Source organism: Hesperophylax consimilis, chromosome 13 (genome assembly GCF_061612785.1).
Source record: "Hesperophylax consimilis isolate HC1 chromosome 13, BYU_Hcon_1.0, whole genome shotgun sequence".
Classification (NCBI taxonomy): domain Eukaryota; kingdom Metazoa; phylum Arthropoda; class Insecta; order Trichoptera; family Limnephilidae; genus Hesperophylax; species Hesperophylax consimilis.
The window spans coordinates 23,262,354-23,289,117 of record NC_142848.1 but is presented as its reverse complement, the minus strand read 5'-3'; the positions used below and the strand labels follow the sequence as shown (position 1 = coordinate 23,289,117).

Sequence of the window (26,764 nt, the reverse complement as noted above, 5' to 3'; positions counted from 1 at the left end):
TAATGTATATAATTAAGGCAAAACTACATGCCAATTCAAAGAGCATACCTAACATCTTTACTAATAAATGTGTTTTTAATTTTACACCACTAATAAACGACCATGTACTTACTTTACATTAATGGTTATTAATCAGTTGTGTAAAATTTTAAAAACACATTTATTAGTAAGTCCCCTAATGTTTAAGAATTACTTTCATGTGAATTCAAAGAATAAATACAGATAATGTTTAAAAAATATTTTAGCCAATCGTTCCATTCCCATCACCTTAATCCACATTTAACAGAATATTGCATGAGAGTCCCAACTGCCCAGCACCACAGTGGGACTCTATTTTGTGAGTCTGAAGGGAGTAGCGAGGGGAAGGAGACAGGGAAGAGGAAGTTTGGATAGTACCTGATTATACATATCTGGTCACTAAACTAAACCACTAATGTTTCAAGCAACGTTTTGCTTCCACATGGTGGTCTTTCACCAGGGCGATACTGAGAGTATCACTCCGTATTATATTAGTTAGCCCTGCCTGTATGAAGTACACTCACTGTAGAGACTCTGCCCTTGGTGGTGGAGTTTCTTCCAATCAGGGGTGCACAGATCAAGCAGCATCTTGTTCAAATCCATCATATTTTGCTCCACCACGAGATGAGTCCCGCTGTTAGTTATTTCCTTCTGTAAACAAACCCAAAACAAGTTAATCATGTGCTGTATCCGTCCTGATTTGTATTTGATACTAGGCTAGATTTGCTACCCCACAGACCTCATTTTGGTATTAGTAGATTACAACTATCTTCCTTATAGAACAAATGAAAAATATTGAGTAAAAAGTCTGATGCAAGCAAGCGCGGTAATTCCAGCTCCAATATGACCAGAATTAAAACAACTAGTACTCAATGCAAGTTATTTCAATTGGCAACATCATTTCTAGATTGATGTCAACCTTCCAATTCTCGTCCCATGTCAGAGTTTAACTAAATTTTGATCAGCCGTCAAGCATAACAGGTCATGCTGTTTCTAACAGTATCATAGAACTTGAATAATTCATCAAATTTCAAAGTAGGTATTCAAGTTTCAAGTTCAGTTATGAGATCAAAAGTTTAACTAAATTTTGATCAGCCATCAAGCATAATTGGTCATGCTGTTATGTTATGCTTTAACAATTTCATAGAACTTGGACAATAGGGAATTCTCGTGCATTTTGTAAATAATTTATTTCAATAAAGATAATTATTTTATTATGTGCCTCTTTTTTTTCTTTTTTTTAAAATGTTAGATAGCAGTTTCTATGTTTTTACGTTGGCAACATTAGTTCAGCACATTTTTTTTGTGGTTTCATAATCTGTAGTCGTGGTGTTTTTGGATTTACCATCATGTATGTTTGTTCTACATTGATTTCCATTTTTAAATCGCAAAATTGTTTGAAAATTATATAATAGGGAATTCTCGTGCATTTTGTAAATAATTTATTTCAATAAAGATAGTTATTTTATTATGTGCCTCTTTTTTTCTTTTTTTTTAAATGCATTTTAAATTTTTTGTAGTTGTTTTAAAAATTGCGTGCTATTTCGGCTCTGAAAATGGTCATGCGCCATTTTGACCGCTACGTCACAAGTGCTACGTCACACCTTTGCCGCCGCCGACGCCATCGGTATGCAGGATCTACTCAGGCCGGTCAACAGTGACGTCATCGTTCGCCCTTGAACGCTTGATCAATCACCGGGCGTTCTTAGCTGCATTGAAATATTTCGTTCGCGCCTGTTTTTAAAGTCATTATAACTTTAATAAATGATTTTTGAAAATTATAAAAACTATGTATTCTTGTGTCTGAAGTGTTTCTACATAATATGAATAATTTATAATAAGTGATTTTTTGGTGTGAAGAGAATTCCCTATTCATCAAATTTCAAAGTTGATTTTCAAGTTCTGTGAAGGTTCTATTATAATATCATTACAGGCTGTAGCAGTTCAATCTAGCCCCGCTACAGAGATTCTAACACCTGTCAAGAATTTGAACTTGTTGACGTGTCGCTAGCGTTTATGGCAACTTTCTGTGGAAGATCGACGCTGGATCGCGGACTCACCAACGCCGCCGACTTCAGTATTTCACGAGCTGGCAGCTGGGGACGTTGTGACTGGAGGAAGACTCGGGCCACCACGCGGGTCGACATATTTTACGAGCTACCATGACGCCGTAATTAGTTAATTTTACCTTGGTCATCCATCGCTCTACTTATTAAATTTTAGCAATGCTGATTGCACTGCTTGGCGCCCTTTACGTTTATCAGGTCAGTTAATTTTAATGTCACCAACCTTATTGTTAATTTCTCAATGTGATCTTAAAATTTCCAACCGTTGCATTTCAATCCTTCGGATGATGCACACCCCTGAGATATTAACTAATGATTTTAAAGAGTTCTCATGTTACTAAATATTGAAGGAATAAATATTATTTTGGAATCGTCTTGCCATTTCTTTTTATTCTACATACTTTGTTCCTCATAACATGTTAAAATGGCGGCTAAGTGCCTTGTACCTAATATTTCTTTTGTTACAAGGCTAGTTGCTTGACAAAACGGAAATAGTAAAATAACTTCAATAGAACCTTCACGGAACTTGTAAATCATCTTGGAAATTTGATAAATCATTCAAATTCTGTGAAACAACCCGTCCTTAGTTTCAAGTTTTAGTAATACACATAAATTCTGATAGAATATGCCAGAGGCTTAAGGGTTTAGAAGACAATTAAAACACTCCAAAACTATTCATATTAGCAGAAAAAATATTTTTCTTCATTATCGGCTGTTAATATTTTGTCAGTCGATTAATCATGTTGCATTATTTTCTGACATTGAATCCTTTTGATTTGGAATTTCTAAAAAAAAACACTTTGTAAGGTTTACAAGTAAGCCGACGATATGAAAAAAATCGTTGAATCTAGGGCAAAGCCGGGTGGAAGCTATTAGTAAAGTAAAAAAAAAAGCAAACTCTGAATAAAAAAAAGCTTAGAAACTGTGCTAAAAATCATGCAAAGTGCCAACAATTAGTATGAGAACAGAAAAAAAGTTCATATGTTCACGTAGAAAGTTGACTTACACATTTGAAGACTGTCTTATTGGAGATGAACTTGTTGACGGCCGAGGAGCAGGCAGGGTTAAAGCGCAGGGTGCTGAGCTGAGCCAGAGATACGCACAGTAGAGGGGGTACCTGCCCCACCCACCCGGGACTCTCCCTTAACTCCTCCACATTCACCAACTTCTTGTCGCCTACAATATTAATAAGTGTTAAATAACAATGAAACAGGATTCAAATGACTCAAAAGCAAGCACTTATTTTACTTAATCTCAACCACTGAAGAGGTTAACCAATAGAAGTGTATTGTGGGTGTGTCCATATCCCAAAGTAAATTCAGTTTATCCTTTTTTCTGGTAAAATAGATTAAACATTTTTATATAACGGAATCTTTTTATATTGGCCTGTGGGGGGCCTTGAAGTCGAAAGGTCTTATGTAAATTGGCAACATCAGTTTTCACACTTCTTGGGATTATCTATTCAGTGGTTTAACCCTGTACTATATACTGGAGGTAGATAGAACGAGAAGAAGACGATCACCGCCCCAATAATGAATAATTTATTATTTCGCATTGATGTGAAATTGGGATAAGGACACCCTGAGGCATCCATCCACCAACAATATCTAGACAGAGTATGTGGTTCTCAAAAATGGCGATGCCAAAAATATATTAGTTTCTGAAAACATTTATCAAAAAGAAAGTGCATTATCCCGTACATGGAGCAAAGGAGCTAACTTTATCGAGATAATTTAAAATTGAGACAGGCATTTTATATGTCACAGACTTTATTATTGACAATTTAACCAACTATATGAATACATAAAAAAATATATATAGGTGTATCGGCACGTACCCGACAAACTTTAACCAGCACTTGGCACATTTGGAGTAAAATATGTTATAGGCACTTTGTTGTTCGGTAACATTTATTTTTCCACACTCCGTCACTGTCATTGGCATTGCTTCTCGTGTTCAACAGCTGTTATTAGCAAGTATGTCGAAAAGCGTCTTCGCTCTTTCGTACACACTAAATAATAATAGTTAAAAATGAGACGAATGGTGCCATGCCATTTCGTTGTGATTGTAAAAGCGCGCCAATGTAGGTACATACGTACATTATTCAACGAAAGTCGAATAAAATATTGCCAGATGGGTTTTTAAACTTTGACAAAGGATAAAACAGTGGTGACATGTGGTGAAAATATGAATAGTAAATTTTTTATTAAAAAAAATGTTACCGAACACCAATGTGGCTATAACATTTTTTACTCCATATATGCTCTGGAATTGCTGGTCAAAATTTGTCGGGTACGTGCCGATACACTCTGTATATATAAGTTACACGTTTCAAGCTAGCGTTTAAATTTTTTTTTCATGGAATTGACAAAGTGATAAATTTTTCTAAGCCGCTATCGTATGCGGATGTATTGGTTCATACATGTGAATGTATTCAAGTTGGAGTAAAAAACTTCAGGCTCAACAATGACTTTGCAACAGAGCTGTACATGAAGCTGGGTTCTTAAGTTTTAACTTCAAATTTGTGACGCATGCCTTTCTGGCTACGTGTTGGCAGACCAAATGACCAGTGCTAGTCTTTCAAAGCAAGGCAAGGGAACTCGATAGGGAGTTGTGTTAAGAAATTACTCACAGTTGGGCCGCATTCGTCTTGCAAATTTGTATGACACGCGAAACTAGAGTTAATATATCGACACCCTGAGGTGACATTTTGTGAAAAGTTATTACAAAGACACCACTTTCACATTAACATAACTCACAAAAACATATATGTACTTTTACACAACCTTGGGTCCAAATAACCCTTTCCTCTGAAATCTAATTTATTATTGTTAAGGCGATGCACTACGTCGTGTAATATTTTAAATTGAGCCTCTATCAATAACAACCCTTACGTAGATGGCGATAAGGTTTAAATTCCCGCTTAACACCATCCGCCTGTTTTGATTTATGCAAGAAAAAAACATGGCCAAAAAGTGCCTTTTATTTTATTTTGTGGATGTTCAGGCATAAATATATAATTTTTTTTCGATCATTTTATAAATAACTTAATTTGCTACATTATACAATAAAATCATAACCAAAAATGGGTTTGTAAGTAGGAGATTTTGAACTTTAAAGCAGTTTTCATAGGCCTTTACATTATTTTTTTCTGGGCAAATGCTCGATTATTTCAAAGGCCAAGATGTATTCTACTCGCAGTATTTAATTAAAGCATCTGAAATATTTCTAGGCGACCAAATTTTCAAACCAAAAACACATGATTTTGCATTACTACGTATGGCATCGCCTTAAACTTGGTACTACTCTGTGTAAGGTAAATATAAAAATCTGATCAAACTCACCAGTATCCAAAAAGAATACAGAGCATTTGCTTCCCTCAATATTATTCACAATTACTCTGTTGTACATATCATAGGTTGGAGCCAACACGACCTGCCCCTCGAGGGGAATGTAGCTGAGGGGCGGACCTACAAGGGAAACACTCAATTACTCATCATTATCTATTTTTACTATGTTATTATATCTGTTATTTGATAAATCGGCACATTTAATAAAGGACAATAAAGTCGTTCACAGCAGAGTTTAAATCATGCAAGGTTTAGGTGTCAGATATATTTGTGCCTTAGCAAGACAATAAGGAAGTTGAGTCCATTTTTTTTATTTTTTTTTATCAATGTTCGCATTCAAATTTAAATACTGTTTTTTTTTTTTTTTAAGTTTGTTTTCATAATTAAATTAATTCTCAAAGTTTAAATTTTATTAAGCCCGCCAAAACGAGCGGAATCCGAGCGGTAAGAGGCGGGGTGTGGGTGTGACGTCATTCGAACTGTGAAAACCACGTCGCTTAAGCATTTTGTATGGAAAAAATTTTAATTCTTCAACAAGGAATTCCAGTAATTTTTTTACCAATGTTAACCGTCTATTAGAATTGATGTTATTAAAAAAAAAAAAAAATTGATTAAGACTTCATAGTTAAATTAATATTTTAAGTTAGAATATTTGCTTTTCCCGCCCGGTACGGTACTTGTACGGTATTGCCGTCGCTATTTTGTTGACGTGCTCCGCGCGAATTCAGGACCACCGCGCAGAAAAGTAAAGACCAATAGTAAAATAACGGTTTACAGCCCAGTTCACTGTGAGACTTTTCTGGGCGGCCGGCGGCCTGAAGTGTATCACATGTTATGTGACATGTATAATAATAAAAACTTCTAAGTTATGCAATAAACAACATTTTATTTTAAAGCACTATACGAATATGTATCTTTAGAAATCCATTTCATATAATAATAACATCAAATACGTACATATATTTGACAAACTCAAATAAACGTTTGGCCTATACACCTCTCTCATCTAAACCGACCATCTCTCATGTAATGGAAAGAGATGCACCATAGGTGATCCGTTGTACGTACAAGTCACGACACATGTGACGTCAGAATTCTTTCGACCAATCGTGGAGCGTATACAGTCTATTGCTATTGAATGCTTTTTCAAGAACGTTTAACTAATTCTAAGAATAATAATATAGAAATATATTTATATATTTAGAATCGATATTTTTTGATCTACATGAACATATTTTTTATAAGTCAAAATATTTTTCACTCAACTTCCTTATTGGTTCAGACATGGGATTTTGTACATTGATGATGTTTGTGCAGACGCATATAATATGTAAATTTAAATAATTACTTTGGAAACCATATGCAGCAATCTTCTCACGGTGTTCCACAAATTCAGACTTGCTTTCTGAATCGGCTAGTTGCAAATACACATGCGCAAAATCAATGAATTTCACCAAGAGTATGCGAGTTCCTACAGAGAGAGTTAATCTAAAACAAATTTTAAAAAATCAAAGAAGTAGCATGGGTTAACCATTATTTGAATTAAACAGTCATAAGTCGCATAATCAGAGTTGAGAGAAACAAAACATACTTAGAATTGCATGTCGTGGTGCACAATATGAACCCGCACAAATTTCAAGCTTTTTGTCTTTCATTTCTTTTTGCCTACGTATTGCTTTAGCAAGAAATTTTGAATTTGAACATTCGAAAAGTTTTACAGTATGTTCTTTTTATTATTTAAAAAACCAACTTTTTTTCATTATCACCAGAATTTTATTTTCTGAAATCGAATGACAAATTTGAAACATGCTGTATGAAAGCAATGCATCTGCATGAGTGATGTGTTCGATTTCACTCTGGTTACGATAACTGTATGTTGCGCATTTGACAAAATATTTTTCTCAATAAAGTATTATGATTTTACAATATAAACACACAATTTTGTTTTTGACCACTATATTTTAATTACACTCAACAGGTTTCAGAAGTACCTAGTAAATAGTAATGTGTTTATATTGTAAATTATTGCGTGCCACGTTCATGCTTTTTACAAATATGTATTATGTTTTTATTTATATAAGGTACATTCCATATTTATGATTTTTGCACTACTTACTTTGACAAATCATTGTAAAACACAGGCTGCAAGTTACTATTATTTAGCGTCTCTGCTGTTAAATCAACTGCAAGTAAAGAGCGTAACAATATTTTTATGTCTGCCAGCATTTTTACCAGTCTGCTGTAATACAATGTATAGGTAAATATATAATGAACAGTACAATAACTTAAAAAATGACAAAAAGCTCACAAAGGAGTTTGCGTTATCAACACACTTAAGACAGGACAGGTAGTTTTACCTTTTATGACGGGTCTACTAATGGCGGGAAAGGTATTGTTATCTGATATTTTTATATGAAAATTGTACCAATCTCTTTGTGAAGGTCTAATTAGATGATGTGCATAGAAAATTGAACCAATCTCTTTGTAAAGGTCTAACTAGATTGTAGTCTTCCTTATATTCTTGTATTTCGTACGAAACAATATTTTATCAAAAGGACAATATGTATATTAAACCTGTAGAACGGATAGTAAATCCTTACATTTATGCCACTGGACACTTTAATTACTTTTTGTAATGATTTTCCAATGGTAAACAAAATTAATTATAATTTAATAAAAAAACATATATCGATTTTTGTCACACTACATCACTGACTTCAAATATGTAACACTTATATAGTTGGGGCGTGGTGAATATATTTTGTAAAAAAAATCGTTACATATTTTCAAAGATAATCTTACAGCAGATCAAAATAAAATCATTTTTTCAAACTTATTTACATACATATTTGGGGACAACAATAAGTTCTTTTAATAGTGTTGCCAAAAATATACCTACTTAAAACAAATTTTGCAGTATTTGTTGCATTCAAAAGAGTGTGAGAAATGATACGCCTCTGAGAGTTCCATTGTAACCCCTCCTTCTGTTACATGCATCACTTATGAGAAAGAGGGAGAGGTTACAGTGGAGCTATTAACTATGCTTATATTAACACACGAGAAGAGTTAGCTACAAAAGCAGCTGTTAGGGGAAGGAACATTGACTTTCTGTCCATATTTGTTTGTGGTAACACTAAATCTGACTCTTATAGCCACTTTCCCATCAAATCTTTGCTTATTGGAGTTGTGGACCTGCCAACTTATTATGCTGTATTATTGTGATCAACTTTATATATTTAGAGCCCTTATATAAGACACGTAATGCCAATGGCACAGTGAGTAGACCGAGCCGCAAGAAAAATGTTTATGCTTGTTCACAAGATGGCGAGCCATGGTACATGCTTATTCGTCATTGTTAAGGTGATGCACTACGTCATGTAACATTTTGAATTGAGCTGCTAACAATAACACCCCTTATGTAGATGGCGATAAGGTTTAAATGATTGCTTAACACCATCTGACGGTTTTGATTTATGCAAATCACATTGTTACATCACCAAAAAGTAGCCTTTATTTTATTTTGCGAATGTTCAGACACAAATCATTTTATAAAGAACTTAATTTGTCACATAATACAAAAAAAACATAACCAAAAACGGGTTTGAAAGTAGGAGATTTTGAACTAGTTAGTAGTTTTTATAGGCCTGATACATAATTTTTTTCTGGAACTTAGGATAGGGATAAAGACTTGTCTTAAGTGCTAAGTTGCTGACATTCATTATGACGACTATCAATAAGAAAAAACATATCATTGCATACAGCATTTCTAATAAAAAAATCACTTCACTACCATTAAAACGGTGTTTTGTTACACATTGTACAAAGACTATAAAATTTCTATTTGAATTATTACTTTTTTATTTTTTTTTAATATATTCAATAATATTGTTATTGGGTTTATAAAAACAGTTTATTTTTAAACAAGTTCTGCTGTGTAATTATTATTACGCGTGACAGCTGTTTCGCCCTCTGAAGGCATTATCAAACTGTGCCTTCAGAGGGCGAAACATCTGTCACGCGTAATAATAATTACACAGCAGAACTTGTTTAAAAATAAACTGTTTTTATAAACCCAATAACAATATTATTGAATATATAAAAAATAAAATGGAGTTCTACCAATTAAACTTAATAACAATAAAAGAATTATTACTAATAAAAAAAAAGTCTCGCAACATTGCATTTTGGCAGACTGGTGCATTTTCCCGGCAATATGAGTTTTGTTTCGCGATTCAAAGCATGTTTTTGTTCATAATTTCTATTCTAATGACCGATTCACTATTATATTAGTATAAGTCAATATATTTACTATTATTTGTGTTATTTTTTAATCTATTAATAGTGTGATTTTGTGGATTTATTTTCCTGATTTCAGAAAAGGCTAGGCTACTTCCGAATTTTTTTTTATTTGACTGTTATCTCGTGAATTTTATAAGAATTTCAGGAAAGTGATTTTTTACATTTGTACTTAGCTTTACAGCAACGGATAACATAAATGCCTTATGCATACGTATGTAAATGCAAATTCAAGAACATCTACGTTTATATTGTGCTAAAATGAATTCAAAATGTCTGATTTTTTACGATCTTATAGGAATTATTATTATAATCTTTAATTGTATGAATGACACCAAAAGTGACAATTTTCTTGCAGTTCGTTAAATAAAAGAGATGTGTTTTTTGAACTTTTATTTCTCTGAAATTTTTCGACATCTTAATTAAACTTTATTTCATGTTTGAAATTAAAATATTGCAATTTTTAAATATTAACGTATATTTGAAATATAAAATCTAAAAGGTAATTTCATCTACATAGTTTCTAAAATGGTATTTGTATTTAGTACATCTTCAAAATGAAGAATATTTGAAATACCTTTGAAAAATTCCGAAATTCAATGAGAAATTATTATTATTTCAAGTTTATACAACAGATAAACATCCCTCTTTGTATATATCTTTCTATGAACTATTTTATGTCAGTTTCTATTTTACTTTTCAATTGGATAAAATGTTCACCCCGTTTTTTAGTAAGGATGTATACAGAAAATTTAAAATGAAGAAAAAATATCATTATTATTTTGTTAATAGTTGATGAGCAGGCAGCATTCTGGTGATGCACTCGTTTTCACAATAAGTCAACCCTTTCTTCTCTCCTAACGAAAATTCAGTTGAGTTTAAACTGTATTATTTTTTTTTATGATAAACTAATGTTTATAAGACAAGGTTTTTTATGCATAGCACAAAGTATAAAAAATTATTATAGGCAATAATTAGTCACCTGAAATATCCATAATAAGGGAATAAGCCGACGTAGCTCAGTGGTCCAGAGCACCTGACCAGGTATAAGAAGGTGCGGGTTCAATTCCCATCAGCGGCATTTATTTTTACTCGGGAGATATTTTCAATTTGTATGGATATTTCAGGCGACTAATTATTGCTTATAATGAGTTTAAACTGAATTACATTTGTAGCATCACTAACATTTTGCTGAAGTTTGTTCCCTCTAATTGGAAGAAAGTGATTCCTTTTTAAGTAAAGTCAATGAATTAAATATAATTTTGTATTGTCTTGTGCCACATCACAGGGCTTTGCACACGCCTCATGTACCTAAGTAATTATCATTACATCTTGGTCAATGTCCATTTTATATATCTTATATAAAAGTTAATTACTAACACAAAGCCCCACCGCAACGTGAAAACGTTCGGTGTATTGTACAAGCCCATAGACTGTCATACAACACTGCGACGGTGCCTCCGTTTGCCCACGACGTAACGTGACCTCACCGTGTGTACAAGCTCCCATAGTGGTTCATATAACACTGGCCAACGTGCAAATATGCTGTGAGTCCAACAGAGGTTTTCACTTTGGCAAAACACGTCTTGTACAAGGGACCTTCCTTCTAACTTACTAGCAGAATTAACAGTTTCCAAAATATGTAGAAATACTGTTTAGAACTCGACAATTGCTTTTTACTAAAACATATTATAAAAAAATTCTTCATTATTGTTGTTTTGTTGCTGTGACCAGCAATAACAATGGATGTTTATTGATTATGCATTATCATAACAAGAAATGCAGTTAAGTGACCTTCTATGTTCAATCAAATGAATGTGAATAATATTAGTAAAGGGATACATAGTTTAGTGATGAAATGAAAATGTATTCAATTATACTTAACTTCAAAAAGGAGCACTTATCACGAAGCAAACATTCTAAACTAATCGCAAAGCATAGGAAATAAAACAATATGGAAATGATAGGAAAAGAGTCAATGGTGGCAGAGATGAATGACAAAGAACTTTGGTAGAAAATCTTATTTTATTGAGAAAATATATTGCTTGACCTTTGGTAAATTGTCAGCCAGACACAGAATACAAATCGTTTAATAGTATTTATTAAATTTATTTGATAATAGTTGTTTTTCTCTTCTCGTAGAGAGAAAAGTCAGTAACTAAGAAATTAACAGTTTGGAGATGGGTATTTAGTGGTTGCAATTTAAAATGTCTAAGGATGATAATAAAAGTTTTTGTTGTTGTTATAAGTATGGTTTTATTCAATAGTTTTTAAGTCTTAGAATACGATATCAGATCTTTAAATTGCCTAAGCACATCAAAAAATATGTTTAGTGAGTTTGTAAATATTTGTTATTTTTGATTTTGTTTTTAGAAAGAATATGACTTTTTACAAAATGATACTTTGCTGTTAGTGACTTATAACCATCACATAAATCGATTTAGGGATTTTCACGCTGTTATCGACTTCACCAATAGAAGCGGGGTTCAAAATTAAGTGCTTTGACGAATCTAACTCATTTTTACCAAAAAATGTTAGTTAGTGACTTTTCGCTCTACAGCGACAAATGCTTAGGTATGATATTGGCTAATCTTCTTCATACAAAGTATTGAAATGATACCAATGTATTCACAATATATATGATCTCAATTTATTTATGTTCTATAAATATGATCCAGTCACTGCCACCTAGCGAGTAGCGAGCCAGTTGTATTATTCACCTGTGCTTAATCTGTGGGCAACGGTGGAGCAGCATAGTGCAAAAGGGATCCAGGGTTTCAAAGTCCCACTATGTTTTTTGTTCTTCTCATCTTGTATTTCTACTGCAAGCGACCTATTCAACACGTTTTTCGAAACCACTTTAAAAGTGTATACTGCATTGTAGGATAACTGGAAAAATAAATTGAAAAACAATGATTAGTAAGAGTTCAGGTAGCCAGAAAAGGGACCTTATCCAATACCTTAAGGTTTATAGGATCAAAATTTGACAAGTGCAAAAATGACATTTCTCGGGTCAGTACAGAACTCTCTAAATAATCTGCCACCCCTAAAACCGGCAAGTTTGTACAAACAAAATATGATAAACATTAAAACAGATATTTTGAAAAAATAAGACTGCAATAGATCTTTTGTAAAATTTCACAGGTTTTCAAACAGGTTCACTACCAGCCTTGGACAGGATTGCAAAACTCTGATCATTTTGCCTTTATCTGATGAACACTGACAAATGAAAGAATGGCCGAGTTGGCAGTGAACCTGTTAAGGTATCATGTTAACTCTTGCGAGAAGACTCCATTTTAAACTTATTCAAACAAAAACACATGCAACAGTTGCCACGATGCGCAGAGGACTAACAAGGTGTACAAAGCTTGGCTGACATACAAATACAGAGCTTGATGTGATGCTTCCAATTAGTAAATAACAGCAGATTAACTAGTTGTCGGATAATTGAGCGGCAGATTACTGAGAGAGTAATTAAAAAAATACTCCTTTAAATCGAAAATAATAAAGTTTGGTGGACCATTTGTGTACATATAAGTTATCATAGTCATACACAAGAGCAAGAGGACATACAACTTAGTGAAATGACATATTCATCACAAAATATCAACTTTTGCACTTATCATATTTTGACAAAAGATCACATAATGTATGTAATATATTTATTATATGTGCAAATAATTTTCAATTGGAATGGAAATGGGGCATGAGAAGGCATTACAAATATAATTATATAAGTAATATTCATATCGTAATCGTCGTAAAACACATAATTGAAAAATATGATTAAACATGGTTTATTGTCGTAAAACCATCAAAAATTATTGAAAAACCTGGAAAAACATGGTAAATCGTCGAAACACTGAAAAATATGGTAAATTGTTGTAAAACATTGTAAATAAAATTGTCTTACAAAACATTTTGTACATTTAAAAGAGGAAATAAAATATATATTTTTTTTAAATTTAACTATTCCCATGTGGGAAAAACAATACATCTTGTGGTGGAGCATAAATGCCAGACGTAGCTTTCAAAGTGTATTATGGCTCTGGAAAATGAGCCAGTTTACCAGATCCTTTAGTCCTAAAGTATTGGTTAAGCTATTATATAGTATGTGGTAGAAGTAATAAAGGTATTCTTACGGGCATCTGTCCCCGAATCTGGCAGCACAGGAAAGGGATATCAGCAAATGCCTTGGGGCAGGGGAGGGAGTGTTTGATACTCTTGAAGGGCACTATGGTGCCTGAATCCACCAAGGCCCAGCCCTCACGGGGTGTGGACAGGGCGCGGTGCCACATGGCATCCCGCCACACCATGACGGCCATCAGACCCTGCTTTCCCGCTCCAGCATCCCCCTCCCCCTCCTTGCAGGCCTGCTCGCACGCGCTCACAAACTCCTTCTGCATCAGGCGGTGATGGTGCTCGTTGCGGCTGCTCACAGCCAGGCACACCTGCCAATAGCTGTTGCACTTCCCCCCCAGGATTGTGAAACGCATCTCATCTCCCACTTCGCATTCCTCGGCCGAACAATACCTAAATACACACAAATTAACTTCAAACTTATTGGCGATATCTTCGATAAACTTCAAATTTAATGCAACTTATACTCTTGGCATAGCTCACAAATATGTTTAATACAATGATTAAAGCGATACAGATAAAATTGATATTGATTTTCTAGATGAATTGAATAAATGAACTTCACACTATTTACTAATTTAATAATCTTGACAGATGCCTTTACAAAAGCGGTAATTATATACGCCATAGCATGTGTTAATGGCACATGCTATGCCTTTTTTATAAATATAAATAAATAAATAAATAAAAGTGCACTGAACACACTTGTGCACTATGCCATCGATTTACTAATCAAAGAGAAAGAACTCCACCGCCCCATAAATAAAAAAAATATCTTCGGTAAATAACACAATTTGAAAAATAAAAAATTACTGTTAAATAATTACAATTCGAAAAGGCTAAATAATATATTTTTTAAATATTAAAATAGATTCGCTTACCTTTCTCCATAACTTAATTTTGGTGTCTTGGATGTAGAAACTAAAATAAACAAATAACTCATTGGATTACAAGATAACTTGTTTATTTACTGATAAATTGTTTTTACTGTAATTGTATCATTTGATGATTGGAGTTTGGCTAAGACACTTATCTCCACAACCATTTAAGAAAAAAGTATATTCCCTAATTTTTACATTACAAACGAATCATTAAAACAATCACGATTTTGAAATAAAATCACTGAAAACGAATTGCTCCGTAGCAAAGAAAAGGGTGCTAGATAATAATAATAATAATAATAATAATAATGATGATGATGAGCAAATAAGAATGCTACTGTCTCTTACTTTGCGAGTACTCGGTGGGAGGTCGTTACCATACTGGAAGGGAAATTGAACTAAATTGTTCAAAAATACGCACAACCGGACTGGCAATTACATCAACAGAATTAATGTTAATATCGACTAACCAATTAGAAATAATAGTAGAACATCTTTGAAAGAGTTGCATTAGTTAGTAATACAAAGTGATAAAATCATTAATTATTGACAAAAATCAAAGATTAGCAGGGAAGAATTAGAATGTCTAAAATATTGTACCTCCAAAATGAAAAAAGCAATTTCAAAGCAGAAAAATGATGGTCGATCTCCAAAAAAATTCTATTTATTAATGTACACAATAAATAAAAAGAAACAGAAGTCTCCATTCATTTTCCTGGTTTTAAATGCATTTGTTTCACTCACCTGTAAAATTTCAATTTTGCACTTAGGTATTATTTATTAATACAAAGCACCCAAAGATAATAATATATAAAACAAAAGAAAAATTAGAGCAGATTGCTAAATGAATTATCAATTCCGGGCTGCGACTTGCAGGCTGAAAATTTCAAAATGGAAGTAAATAACCGAGTACTAATTACATGGAAAAATAGATTTTTTTAACCATAAGTATAGATGATTTTGAAAATCAATGAAGCTATGTAATTAGCAATTATAATAATTCAACATTCGAATAGAAGAAAAATTAAACATATGGCATTCCAATAAGAATGATTATTGAATAATAATTGTTTGCCTAGCTCTGACAGTGGAGAAGTAGTTGATAATCAATTAGTCACTTGTAAATACCTTCAAGGGAAGCGGCATTGTCTTTCGGTTGTTGAAATTGCTCTAAGGTGGGAATCCATGGCTGTAGTTTTCCACTAAACTGGTCCTGTGTTCCAACGGGGCAAACCGTCACGTCGAAGGTTCGCGTTTCTTCATTCTTGCTAATGACTGTTGCCGTGTAGGTAGCAGCTGGGTTCTGAAATGGAGATCGGAAACTTTAGAAGGACCAAGAAGATACAATTCACTTTAAGAACTGAAATTTAGAGTTTTAATCTTTGTTAAATAGCAACGGTTTTATGTTCAGAAATGAAGCAGGCTAGCGCAGAAGATATTTTATCTGCACCAGTTTATCTATCTATATAAATAAAAAGTAAACGTTTGTTCAAAATCGATTGCTTTGAAATTTTGACATTTTTGCATTCGAATATGCGTGTTTTTACATACCTATATTATACAAATGTCACCTGTGACAGGTAAATACATATTTTTTTTTTTAAATAGCGCCATTGTTGGACAAACATGTTTTTATTTTAAACAGCGCCATCTGTTGGACGTAAAAGAAACATGCGCTATTGTTTCTCTATCTGGACAGACAGACTAAGCCACTAGTTAAAAAAAAAGCTGTCACAGGACATACACAAAGAAATATTACAAATTAAAAATTCAGCAAAAAACACACAGAACTGCTCAAAATAGCCCAAAAAGGAGTACTAAAAACAATTTTGAAAGTTCCCGTTAGAAATCCCACAGAAGAAATATTTTAAAAACATTCAAGTCCTCAATGTACAAAAACTTAATATATAAAAGCTTTTGTTTTGTCAATATTTAGTGTTTATTTTATGAAAAATGAATTACTGGCCGAAAATGTCAAAAAAAACTTGCTTATAAAAAGTTCGTTTTTGTTTATCATTATTGACATCGTAATATTATATTATTTGTAGAGATTCATATGTCATTATGTAGGAAAAACTATTGGCATTGTGTTTCAAAATCATTGTTTAGTCAATATTTAGTTAAAATATTATAATAAAATAAGTTTTGCATCTCAGCAATTGACACCAATACAATCAAGATTTCCAATTTGTTTGAATGTATGTGTTTACGGAATTTTACGAAAGCTTTGAAAAATGACTAGTGTCGCCACCTGTAGTGATATGTGAATATTGCAATCTCCATACAAAAGAAACAACCACTGCAGGGTGTACTAGAAAATGTAAAACTATTGTTTTATTTACGGAAATATTTTTTTTGTTATTTATGTTATTTATTGTTTTATGAAAAATCGTAATAAATATCACAAAATTAGATCAGGTGTACAGGATGTGCTAAAAAATTATAAGATTTTTTTTTATATGTGATAAAAAAAAACAGTATGCAATTATAAATATCTTTTTTAAAATTATATAAATACAAGTATATGTCTGATTGCTTCTATCGCTTTGCAGAATGGAGACCACAATACAACATGATGCAGGGGGCAGAACCACCACAGACACCGCATCGATCGCCATGACGGTATGTTTTGTATTAGTAGTAGTTATATTAGGTTGATTGTACGCTTCATCTTTTCCAGAATTGAAAGACATTAGTGTAACAATAAATGTTTACTGTTTCAGGTTTCAAATCGGCCACATAAGAGGAACATAAGAGAACATAACATAAGAGGAACTGAAATAAATACGATGAAAAAAAACTTTTTTTACTAAACATTTTTTTATTGAACCCCACAGCACTTGAATAAAAAAATGTATTTCATGTAATATAAAATTGAAATAAATATGATGAAACATAAATCTCCGACTTTTATTTTTATTGAACCACCCAGTTACTTGAAATTGAAAAAAATGCATTTTATGTTATATAAAATTGAAATAAATATTATGAAAAAAAATATCACTAAAATTTATTTTTATTCTCATTGAATCATGATTCTTTGCACCACTCTGTATTTCGATAAATATCTGTATACAAAAATGGCGGCCATTTTGGATATCGATGTATTGAAGTTGGTCAACTGTCTGAGGTAAATATTGTATATATTAGCATTGTTTTGGATATAAATTCATTATCGAAATAATAGGTGTGAGGTTCCATTAGAAAGGTAATTCTATCTAGTTTATTTTGATGTAATTTTTATAATATTTCGCAATATAATTGTGTCAAAAACCAGGTTAGTAAAGTGACAGCGAAAATTTACATCATAGTGCATAAATATATTTTTAGCATTATTTATTTACAGGTTTCTAGTATAAAAAAATATTATTAGTAACAACAATAGTATGAACTACCAAAAACTGAAAGAATTGCTTTCATAACTTTATACAATACGACACAAAAAAATTCTAAAGTGCACGCTTGGCTTGACATTTTTTTTTGAAAAGCCTAAAATATTTTACATTTTCAAAACAACGTAAATGCCATTATTTCTTTGAAAACACTTTTGGTTTGTTTTTTTTTCATATAGGCTATTTATTCAGGTTTGTGTAGAAATAATAAAATCCGTTTATATTCATATACATAATTTTTTTGACAATTGTTTCCCGAACGGGGGAATTTTTTATTAATTTTTCAGATAAAGTTAGCTATTCTGGGAAAACGTCTTACGATATAATCATGAACTATATATGAATAATTAGCTACATTATCTGGTAAACAGAAAACAATCGAAAAAAAAGCAAATACTTAGTTTTCATTAAGATATTTGAGCAGAACACATCGAGGTAATTTTCGCGCCGTTTCCGAAATTTCGTCCCACATTCAACAGGTTAAAAAAAAAAAAAAACAACTTATTTAAACAAACAAAAAAAAACATTTCTGAATACTCCATAAATACTCAACAGGGCAATAAGCCAAAATATACTGGTTACTCCCAGTTTGATTACATCTTTTGGACAGAGAAATATGAAATTCCAGGCTACAAAACTATATATGCAATGCACCGCAAAATCAAAAAAAATTAAATGAATACATTTGCAAACATTACGAAGACAATGTAAAGACAACTTGAAACTAAAACAAAAAAATATTTTTGAAAAACTGCAGGCCGCCAAACAGCCTACAAAAAAAAGATGCACGTCTCTAGCAATGCGCAGAAAGCACGTGATTTATTAAAAATTCGCTAGAGTTCGTCTGCACTCACCTCCCGTACTGCGCTCCATTCTGGAAGACGCTATGGAACGGTCTTTTGTTTTTGGTCAAAAACTATAAATGTGTAAGGAAAAATATATGTATTTTTAAATTCTTACAGTATTATTATGTGTTAGCAGGTAACAGAAGAAAGGAATATCCACAAAAGATTTAGGGCAGCGAACTATCTGCTTGACATGAGTCTTTGCCACAAGACGGCCATCATCAGGCAGTGCCCACTTTTGATGGAGTGACACGGCACGGAACCACCCATCGCATTCAGTATTGGCCAGCTCCACTGCCATCAATCCCTGAAGGTCACCAGCGGCCGGAAGCAGTGCCTCCCCCTCGCAGGCCGTCTTAAACTTCTCAAACAGGGATTCAAATAGGCTGTCAGGATCGGGAGCCATGTGGAGGCAGCGTAAGACACCTGGGCTATCTGGTGTTACCGCAAACAGTGTGATTTCATCCTTCACTTTGCATGTTTCGGCCATGCATTTCCTAAAAGTAAATAAATGCTAATTATAGCGTGCTAAAATAATCTACAAATCTATAAAATGGAACAAAAAAATGTTATTACTAGGGCAACATTGATAACACCGATTTTAGGACAAAATTTTTTAGAGGATACAAACATGGGGTTATTTTTGATTTGAAAAATGACAACTAAATTTTTCTTATCTTTTCATAATTTTATTTTAGTATGCTTATATAAAAATACATGTTCCTTCAACATACTTTTTTATTTTGATTCTAAGGGCTCTAGCAAACAAGCAACTTTTCACGTTGCATACATTGTTACATATGCATTGGTAATATAATATATTATTTATTTGTGGATTTTAAATATTCCTAATATGTACTTTCCTTATCCATATTTCATTTTTAAAACATGTTTTTAGTATGAACAATCACATATTTACGCAAATTAAGTTTATATTTGTTCATATTTTCTTCTAATTTTATTTCCTTTGGTAATTTGCTTAAATATCTTAATTGCTGAAGGCGAGTCTTATTTTATTCCTTTTCATGCGTGTGTTTCACCGGTGGAACCATTTATTGGAAAACCAACACCCATAATTAATAAATATTATAAATATGTTGATTTATAATATTAATAAATATTATAAATATGTTGATTTATAATATTAATAAATTACAACTTTTTGTACACATTTATATTATTAAAAATATTGATATATTTTTGCAAAATTTCTATTTAAACCATCAAAGACAGAGTTTTAATAGCTTTTTTAATAGTTATAATGTATGAGCAAAAAAGCAATATGACCTTACTTATACGGGATATCTAATTGTTTTTTTTTAGTTTTTACTTCTATAATTTATTAACGTAAAATAAAGAATAAAATATCACATCAAATCCATTAAAATGTATGAGAGAAAACCAAGGTGCATAACTCGTGCCGCTAGGAGGCGCTAGTGTAGCAGATTGCCATCAGAATGTATGGGAAACGTCAGAAGTTGGAGGTATTATTAATATTATAGGGTATTTGTTATAACTAAGCTCTCAGTTGGTAATTGATAAAAAAAAAATAAGCAATACAGTAGAACCTCGTTAATTTGAAATCCAGCGGACATCAAAAATCAAATTTCGAATTAACAAATTCCCACGTAATTCGAAATTATATGAAAAAAAAAAAATACGCCGAAAATCGATTTTCTCAGCCGCCTCTACAAATCCGGGTGGTATTTTAGTTGTAAATTCGTATAAATACCAATTATTTCTTTATTTTCGCGGTCGATTACCGTAGCGGCCGGCCCTTTAAATTCAGATATTCGCAATAAATTCGTAAAATTGCTATATATTTACGCGTAAATCGAGATTTTGCTGCGGATTTCGGTCGCGGCCTACCCTTTAAATTGAGATATTCGTAAAAATACGATATATTTCCGCGTAAAACGAGGATTCGCGGCCATATTCCGTCGCGGCCGGCTCTTCAAATTCAGATATTCGAAATAAATTCATAAAAATGCTATATATTTACGCGTAAATCGAGAGTTCGCTGCCGATTTCGGGCGCGGCCTACCCTTTAAATTGAGATATTCGTAAAAATACGATATATTTCCGCGTAAATCGAGATTTCGCGGTAATTTTCTGTCGCGGCCGGCCCTTTATTTCAAATATCTGAATTTGAATACGTAAAAATACGATATATTTCCGCGTAAAACGAGAATTCGCGGCCGTATTCCGTCGCGGCCGGCTCTTCAAATTCAGATATTCGAAATAAATTCGTAAAAATATGATATATTTCTCGTAAATCGAATGTTGTCGGCAGTTTTTCGTCGCGGTCGGCCTTTTAAGTTCAGCTTTTTGAAGTAAATTCGTAAAAATATGTCATTTCGGCATGGATCGAAATTTTTCGGCCGATTTCCGTCGCGCCGTATTTTTTCAACTCGGATATTCGAAGTAAAGTTAGTAAAAATACGATATATTTCCGCGTAAATTGAAATTTCGCATCCGATTTCCGTCGCGGTGATGAAATACGATATATTTACGCGTAAATCGAAAATACGCGGCCGAGTTTCGTCAGCCGACCCTTTAAATTCAGATATTTGGCGTAAACTCATAAAACTACGACATATATCCGCGTAAAATGTATTTTCTCGGCCCTTTAAACTCGGATATTCGAAATAAATTTGAAAAAATATGACATTCCAGTGTAAATCGATTCAGATTTACAAAATAATAATACTAATTAGGACGATGTATAACCACGTAAAAATACATTTTTCGGTGTTTTACCGCCACGGCTGACTTTTAGATTCAGATTTACGAAATATTATGATTTATTTTCGCAAAAATCAAATTTTTTCGAATTACACGATCAAATTTTCGTGCGCGGACAAAAATAAATTTTGAATTACGAATTAACGAATTTAGAATTAAAAAAAATTTTGTATGAAAAATTTTTTCGTGGAAATTTTTTTTGCGAAAATTTCGAATTACGCGTTTTTTCGAATTATCGGGGTTCGAATTAACGGGGTTCTACTGTAGTTTTGTTTACCAGTTTCGCTTGTTAACAAAATAACTGGTAACCGGTAGGGAAAAATAAAATAAATAAATTAATAGTGATTTCAAAATTGTACAGTTTGTTTATTGTACTCACATAATTTTTGGGGTCACAGCAGCTTTGGAAGTCGGCATAACTTTAGAAGGGGGGTCAACTTTTGTATTTTTTACTGGTACAGATATATGGGCATCTGGAATTTCAAAAATATTTAATATCATGCATAATACAATATACACCGAAAACTCCCCATACAAGGTTGAATGATTTGAACGGTTAATTACTGTTAGTTGTGGCTCTGGTTTCTGGAAGAATCCCCTGTAATTCTGGGGCGTCAGTCAGGGGCTGCATGCGGCCAGTAAACTGGGATTTTTCACCCGTTACTTTAACAAACACCAGTTGTTTAGCCTCTTCCTTTCTTGTTATAATTGCCTCATAATTGGACTCCTCCTGTGTAATAGAACAAAATTAAATAATTACATAGGTTTTTTTATTACATTGGCAAACAACTTCCAATCAGTTAAAAAATAATAAATTACATAATAGTAAAACTGTAGCTTTATGTTACCCCTATTTCTTGTTTTCCCGCTTTTTAGGCAGAAAATCCCATTTTATTAAAAGTGCCCATTTATTTCATACATTCTCACACAAATCATCACTCACATCACCAAACGGAGTATATCATTTTTTAAGAATGCCAAAAATTCTTATACATTTGATTACAGATATATTTTTCCTATAAGTCAACAGTCATCTGTAGTAGTATTTACTTACATTGGTTGTGTAATGCCATATATCACGCCCTTGTTTTTGTTTTTGATTGCGCAATATTTATATATATATATAGGTATATATATATATTTTTTTATTTATTTATCTATCAATATAAAGTTTTTTACTTGTATTTATCGACATCTGTCTCACTAGGGTACACCTGTGTCGAGATATACTTTTATAAAACTTCTTTTTAAAACATTAGCAGTTTCCAACATATTTTTTATGTTTGGTTTAAAACTTCCATTCAAAATGTCATATATTATGTTTTCATTTCATTGATAGTTTTTTTTTTGTTATAATTTCATTTTATATTGTTTATATTCAAAGAAAATATACACAACTTAGGCCAGTCACCAGTAAAGAGAAGAGTTTGAGTGTAATTTTGTTTCTAACCTGGGCTATACTTTTCATATCATCAGGTATGAGATGACAGCTCAAGTATGGAATGTTGACGTAAGCCTGGGGGCAGTCGACGATCTTCCTGACTTGTTCACGACCGCTCGTGCTCCCATCGTCCATCAGCAGCCAGAGGGAGTTCTGCCACTTAGCCCGGAACCATGCGTCGCCCTTATCCGCAATCTTGATGGCCATGAGTGCGCCGCCCCTGGGCATGGCCAGCGGCTGCTTCTCGCAGTCGGAGCCAAACTCATCGCTGCAGAGCAATCCGTATTTCTGCTCGTAATCCGTGTGTAAGATGAGGCAGCGGAGTCCAGTTCCGTCTTTACTTTGCGCAAGTATGTTGACCGTGTCTCCCACATTCAGCACTTCCGCTAACATTTTGCTAAAGACAAAAATTTTTTATATAAATCTCAAAGAAAATTTAGGCACTATCTGATTCCTAGTACATACTCCCATATATTTAAAATTTGAATTACTTAAGACAGCAGTAGCCTCAAAATATACATACAGTAGAACCCCGTTAATTCGAACCCCGATAATTCGAAAAAACGCGTAATTCGAAATTTTCGCAAAAAAAAATTCCGCTGAAAAATTTTTTCATACAAAATTTTTTTTAATTCGAAATTCGTTAATTCGTAATTCGAAATTTATTTTTGTCCGCGCACGAAAATTTGTTCGTGTAATTCGAAAATAATTGATTTTTGCGAAAATAAATCATAATATTTCGTAAATCTGAATCTAAAAGTCAGCCGTGGCGGTAAAACGCCGAAAAATGTATTTTTAGGTGGTTATACATCGTCCTAATTAGTATTATTATTTTGTAAATCTGAATCGATTTACACTGGAATGTCGTATTTTTTCAAATTTATTTCGAATATCCGAGTTTAAAGAGCCGAGAAAATACATTTTACGCGGATAATTTCGATTTACGCGTAAATATATCGTATTTTTACTAACTTTACTTCGAATATCCGCGTTGAAAAAATACGGAGTGACGGAAATCGGCCGAAAAATTTCGATCCATGCCGAAATATGACATATTTTTACGAATTTACTTCAAATATCTGAACTTAAAAGGCCGGCCGCGACGAAAAACTGCCGACAAAATTCGATTTACGCGGATATATATCATATTTTTACGAATTTATTTCGAATATCTGAATTTGAAGAGCCGGCCACGACGGAATACGGCCGCGAATTCTCGTTTTACGCGGAAATATATCGTATTTTTACGAATTCAAATTCAGATATTTGAAATAAAGGGCCGGCCGCGACAGAAAATTACCGCGAAATCTCGATTTACGCGGAAATATATGGTATTTTTACGAATATCTCAATTTAAAGGGTAGGCCGCGACCGAAATCGGCAGCGAAATCTCGATTTACGCGTAAATATATCGTATTTTTATGAATTTATTTCGAATATCTGAATTCGAAGAGCCGGCCGCGACGGAATACGGCCGCGAATCCTCGTTTTACGCGGAAATATATCGTATTTTTACGAATTCAAATTCAGATATTTGAAATAAAGGGCCGGCCGCGACGGAAAATTACCGCGAAATCTCGATTTACGCGGAAACATATTGTATTTTTACGAATATCTCAATTTAAAGGGTAGGGGCGCGACCGAAATCGGCAGAAAAATCTCGATTTACGCGTAAATATATAGCATTTTTACGAATTTATTGCGAATATCTGAATTTAAAGGGCCCGCCGCTACGGTAATCGGCCGCGAAAATAAAGAAATAATTGGTATTAATACGAATTTACAACTAAAATACCACCCGGATTTGAAGAGGCGGCCGAGAAAATCGATTTTCTGCGTATTTTTTTTTTTTTTTTTTCATAAAATTTCGAATTACGTGGGAATTCGTTAATTCGAAATTTGATTTTTGATGTCCGCTGGATTTCGAATTAACGAGGTTCTACTGTATATAGAAAAATGCTTAAAAATAGGTTAATCAAATAATAACAATACATTATGGTAGCTTAATAAAGTTAGTAAGTAAATTAAATCAGATTCAGTGAGAAAACAGTGAAACGTAAGATAATATTATAGTCAGGGCCCTAAAAGTATTCCTCCAGCTACCCTGAACTGTTAAAGAAGATACTAAATACCAACACATAGTCAACAGTAATCTGATAGATGATAATGACATTGATGGGCAAAGACGAGCAGTACCGCTGTGAAAAGAACGCTCTCCCTTCCCTTTTGTGCAACGTTGCGTATGTGCAAACTTTGGACTAACTACAAAAAAAACAGTAGGTATAGAAAAACTTGGGGTCCAGTACAATAAAGGATAAGTATTGTTTCCCAGATATTGCAGGGCTTCCAGTGTGTTCACGGAGGGGCGAGTTCCCAGTTAAGAAGCCTTTATAAGACACATCTTGGACTTCTCTCCGGCGGTTAAACCGTTCGTTTACACAATGCTAGAATTTTTTAAGCCAGCATCATTGCAGTGACCAAGGCAGAGGTTCCCCATCCTTATTTTTTACTATTAATTACTGTCCACATCTGACTTTGAAAAACTCCGCGTAAAGCCCGGGCAACTAATAATTGACATTATTATTGCCATCAGAGTCAATACCATATAGATGTCAGCTTATAAAAAAGAAAAAAAAAACTTTCCGGATTACGAATAACCTGACTTTGAATTATTCTTACTTCCATCATCAGAAAAATGACTTAATATTTTAATTTACTTACGTATTATACCCTGCTGTGACGGGTCTATCTTTTGGAACCACGCCCGGTGATGGAGATGCTTTTGTTGGTGGTCTTTGAACCGGACTTGTGACTTGAGCAGGAACTCTTCCAACAGCCGATGGAGCGGGTACTTTTGCAACAGCCGCTGAAGCAGGTACTTTTGCAACAGCCGCTGGAGCAGGTACTTTTGCAACAGCCGCTGGAGCAGGTACTCTTGCAACAGCCGCTGGAGTAGAAACTCTTGCAACAGCCGCTGAAGCAGGTACATTGGCAATAGATGGAACCTCTCTTAGAGGCATTCGTGCTTTGTTACCTGTAAAGATTAAATAATTACAATTAACAGTGGACATAATGAAGACGTTTAGCTATTTTAACACTATGACAACTGTGGTTAGTAATGGGTGATTCACACAATGTTTTTTTCATACCGATCGTCATTGCCATTAGAAAAGAAGTATTTTGGGACTGTACTAAATCGTTAAAAAAAAAACGGCAATACCTTGAACATAACCATACATCACATGAAAGCATCTGGCATTGCGATCAACAAATCAAAAAAAGAAACATGCAAAATTCATAATACCGAACAGTAATTCACGTTCACAATCAGTAAGAAGCATATTACAGTTTATCAATATTTTAAATATAAAACGAAATAAACATGTAACATTTCCACATAACTGGTTATGTAAAACAATGATAGATAGATGTCAAAAATGTCTGCCATCTTAAACTGTACAAAAAACGATACCAAAATAAAATACATTCTTTTTCCATCCCAAATTCTAGTGAAAAGATAGAACCCATATAGAAAGTGGACAAAAAAAAGCATTGTGAAAACACACTTTAGTCTAATGAAACTCAATATC

The 26,764-nt window shown here is 33.2% G+C and overlaps 1 protein-coding gene across 4 annotated transcripts in view; it reads right to left on the bottom strand.

The window, feature by feature from the left end:
• Positions 1–26,764, bottom strand: part of LOC149418618 (uncharacterized) — a 54,441-nt gene that overhangs the window by 7,600 nt on the left and 20,077 nt on the right. For 2 of the 4 annotated variants that reach the window (XM_089638878.1, XM_089638879.1), the window contains 14 exons: positions 25,896–26,208; positions 23,184–23,571; positions 22,298–22,463; positions 22,113–22,206; positions 19,104–19,485; positions 15,880–16,054; positions 14,752–14,791; positions 13,873–14,263; positions 12,451–12,619; positions 7,551–7,617; positions 6,783–6,922; positions 5,429–5,554; positions 3,091–3,260; positions 543–669 (listed from right to left, as the gene is read on the bottom strand). In XM_089638878.1, the coding sequence (XP_089495004.1) occupies positions 543–669; positions 3,091–3,260; positions 5,429–5,554; positions 6,783–6,922; positions 7,551–7,617; positions 12,451–12,619; positions 13,873–14,263; positions 14,752–14,791; positions 15,880–16,054; positions 19,104–19,485; positions 22,113–22,206; positions 22,298–22,463; positions 23,184–23,571; positions 25,896–26,208 (2,748 nt within the window). The remainder of the gene's footprint in view (positions 1–542; positions 670–3,090; positions 3,261–5,428; positions 5,555–6,782; positions 6,923–7,550; positions 7,618–12,450; positions 12,620–13,872; positions 14,264–14,751; positions 14,792–15,879; positions 16,055–19,103; positions 19,486–22,112; positions 22,207–22,297; positions 22,464–23,183; positions 23,572–25,895; positions 26,209–26,764) is intronic. The other 2 variants (XM_089638880.1, XM_089638881.1) reach the window with 2 other exon arrangements.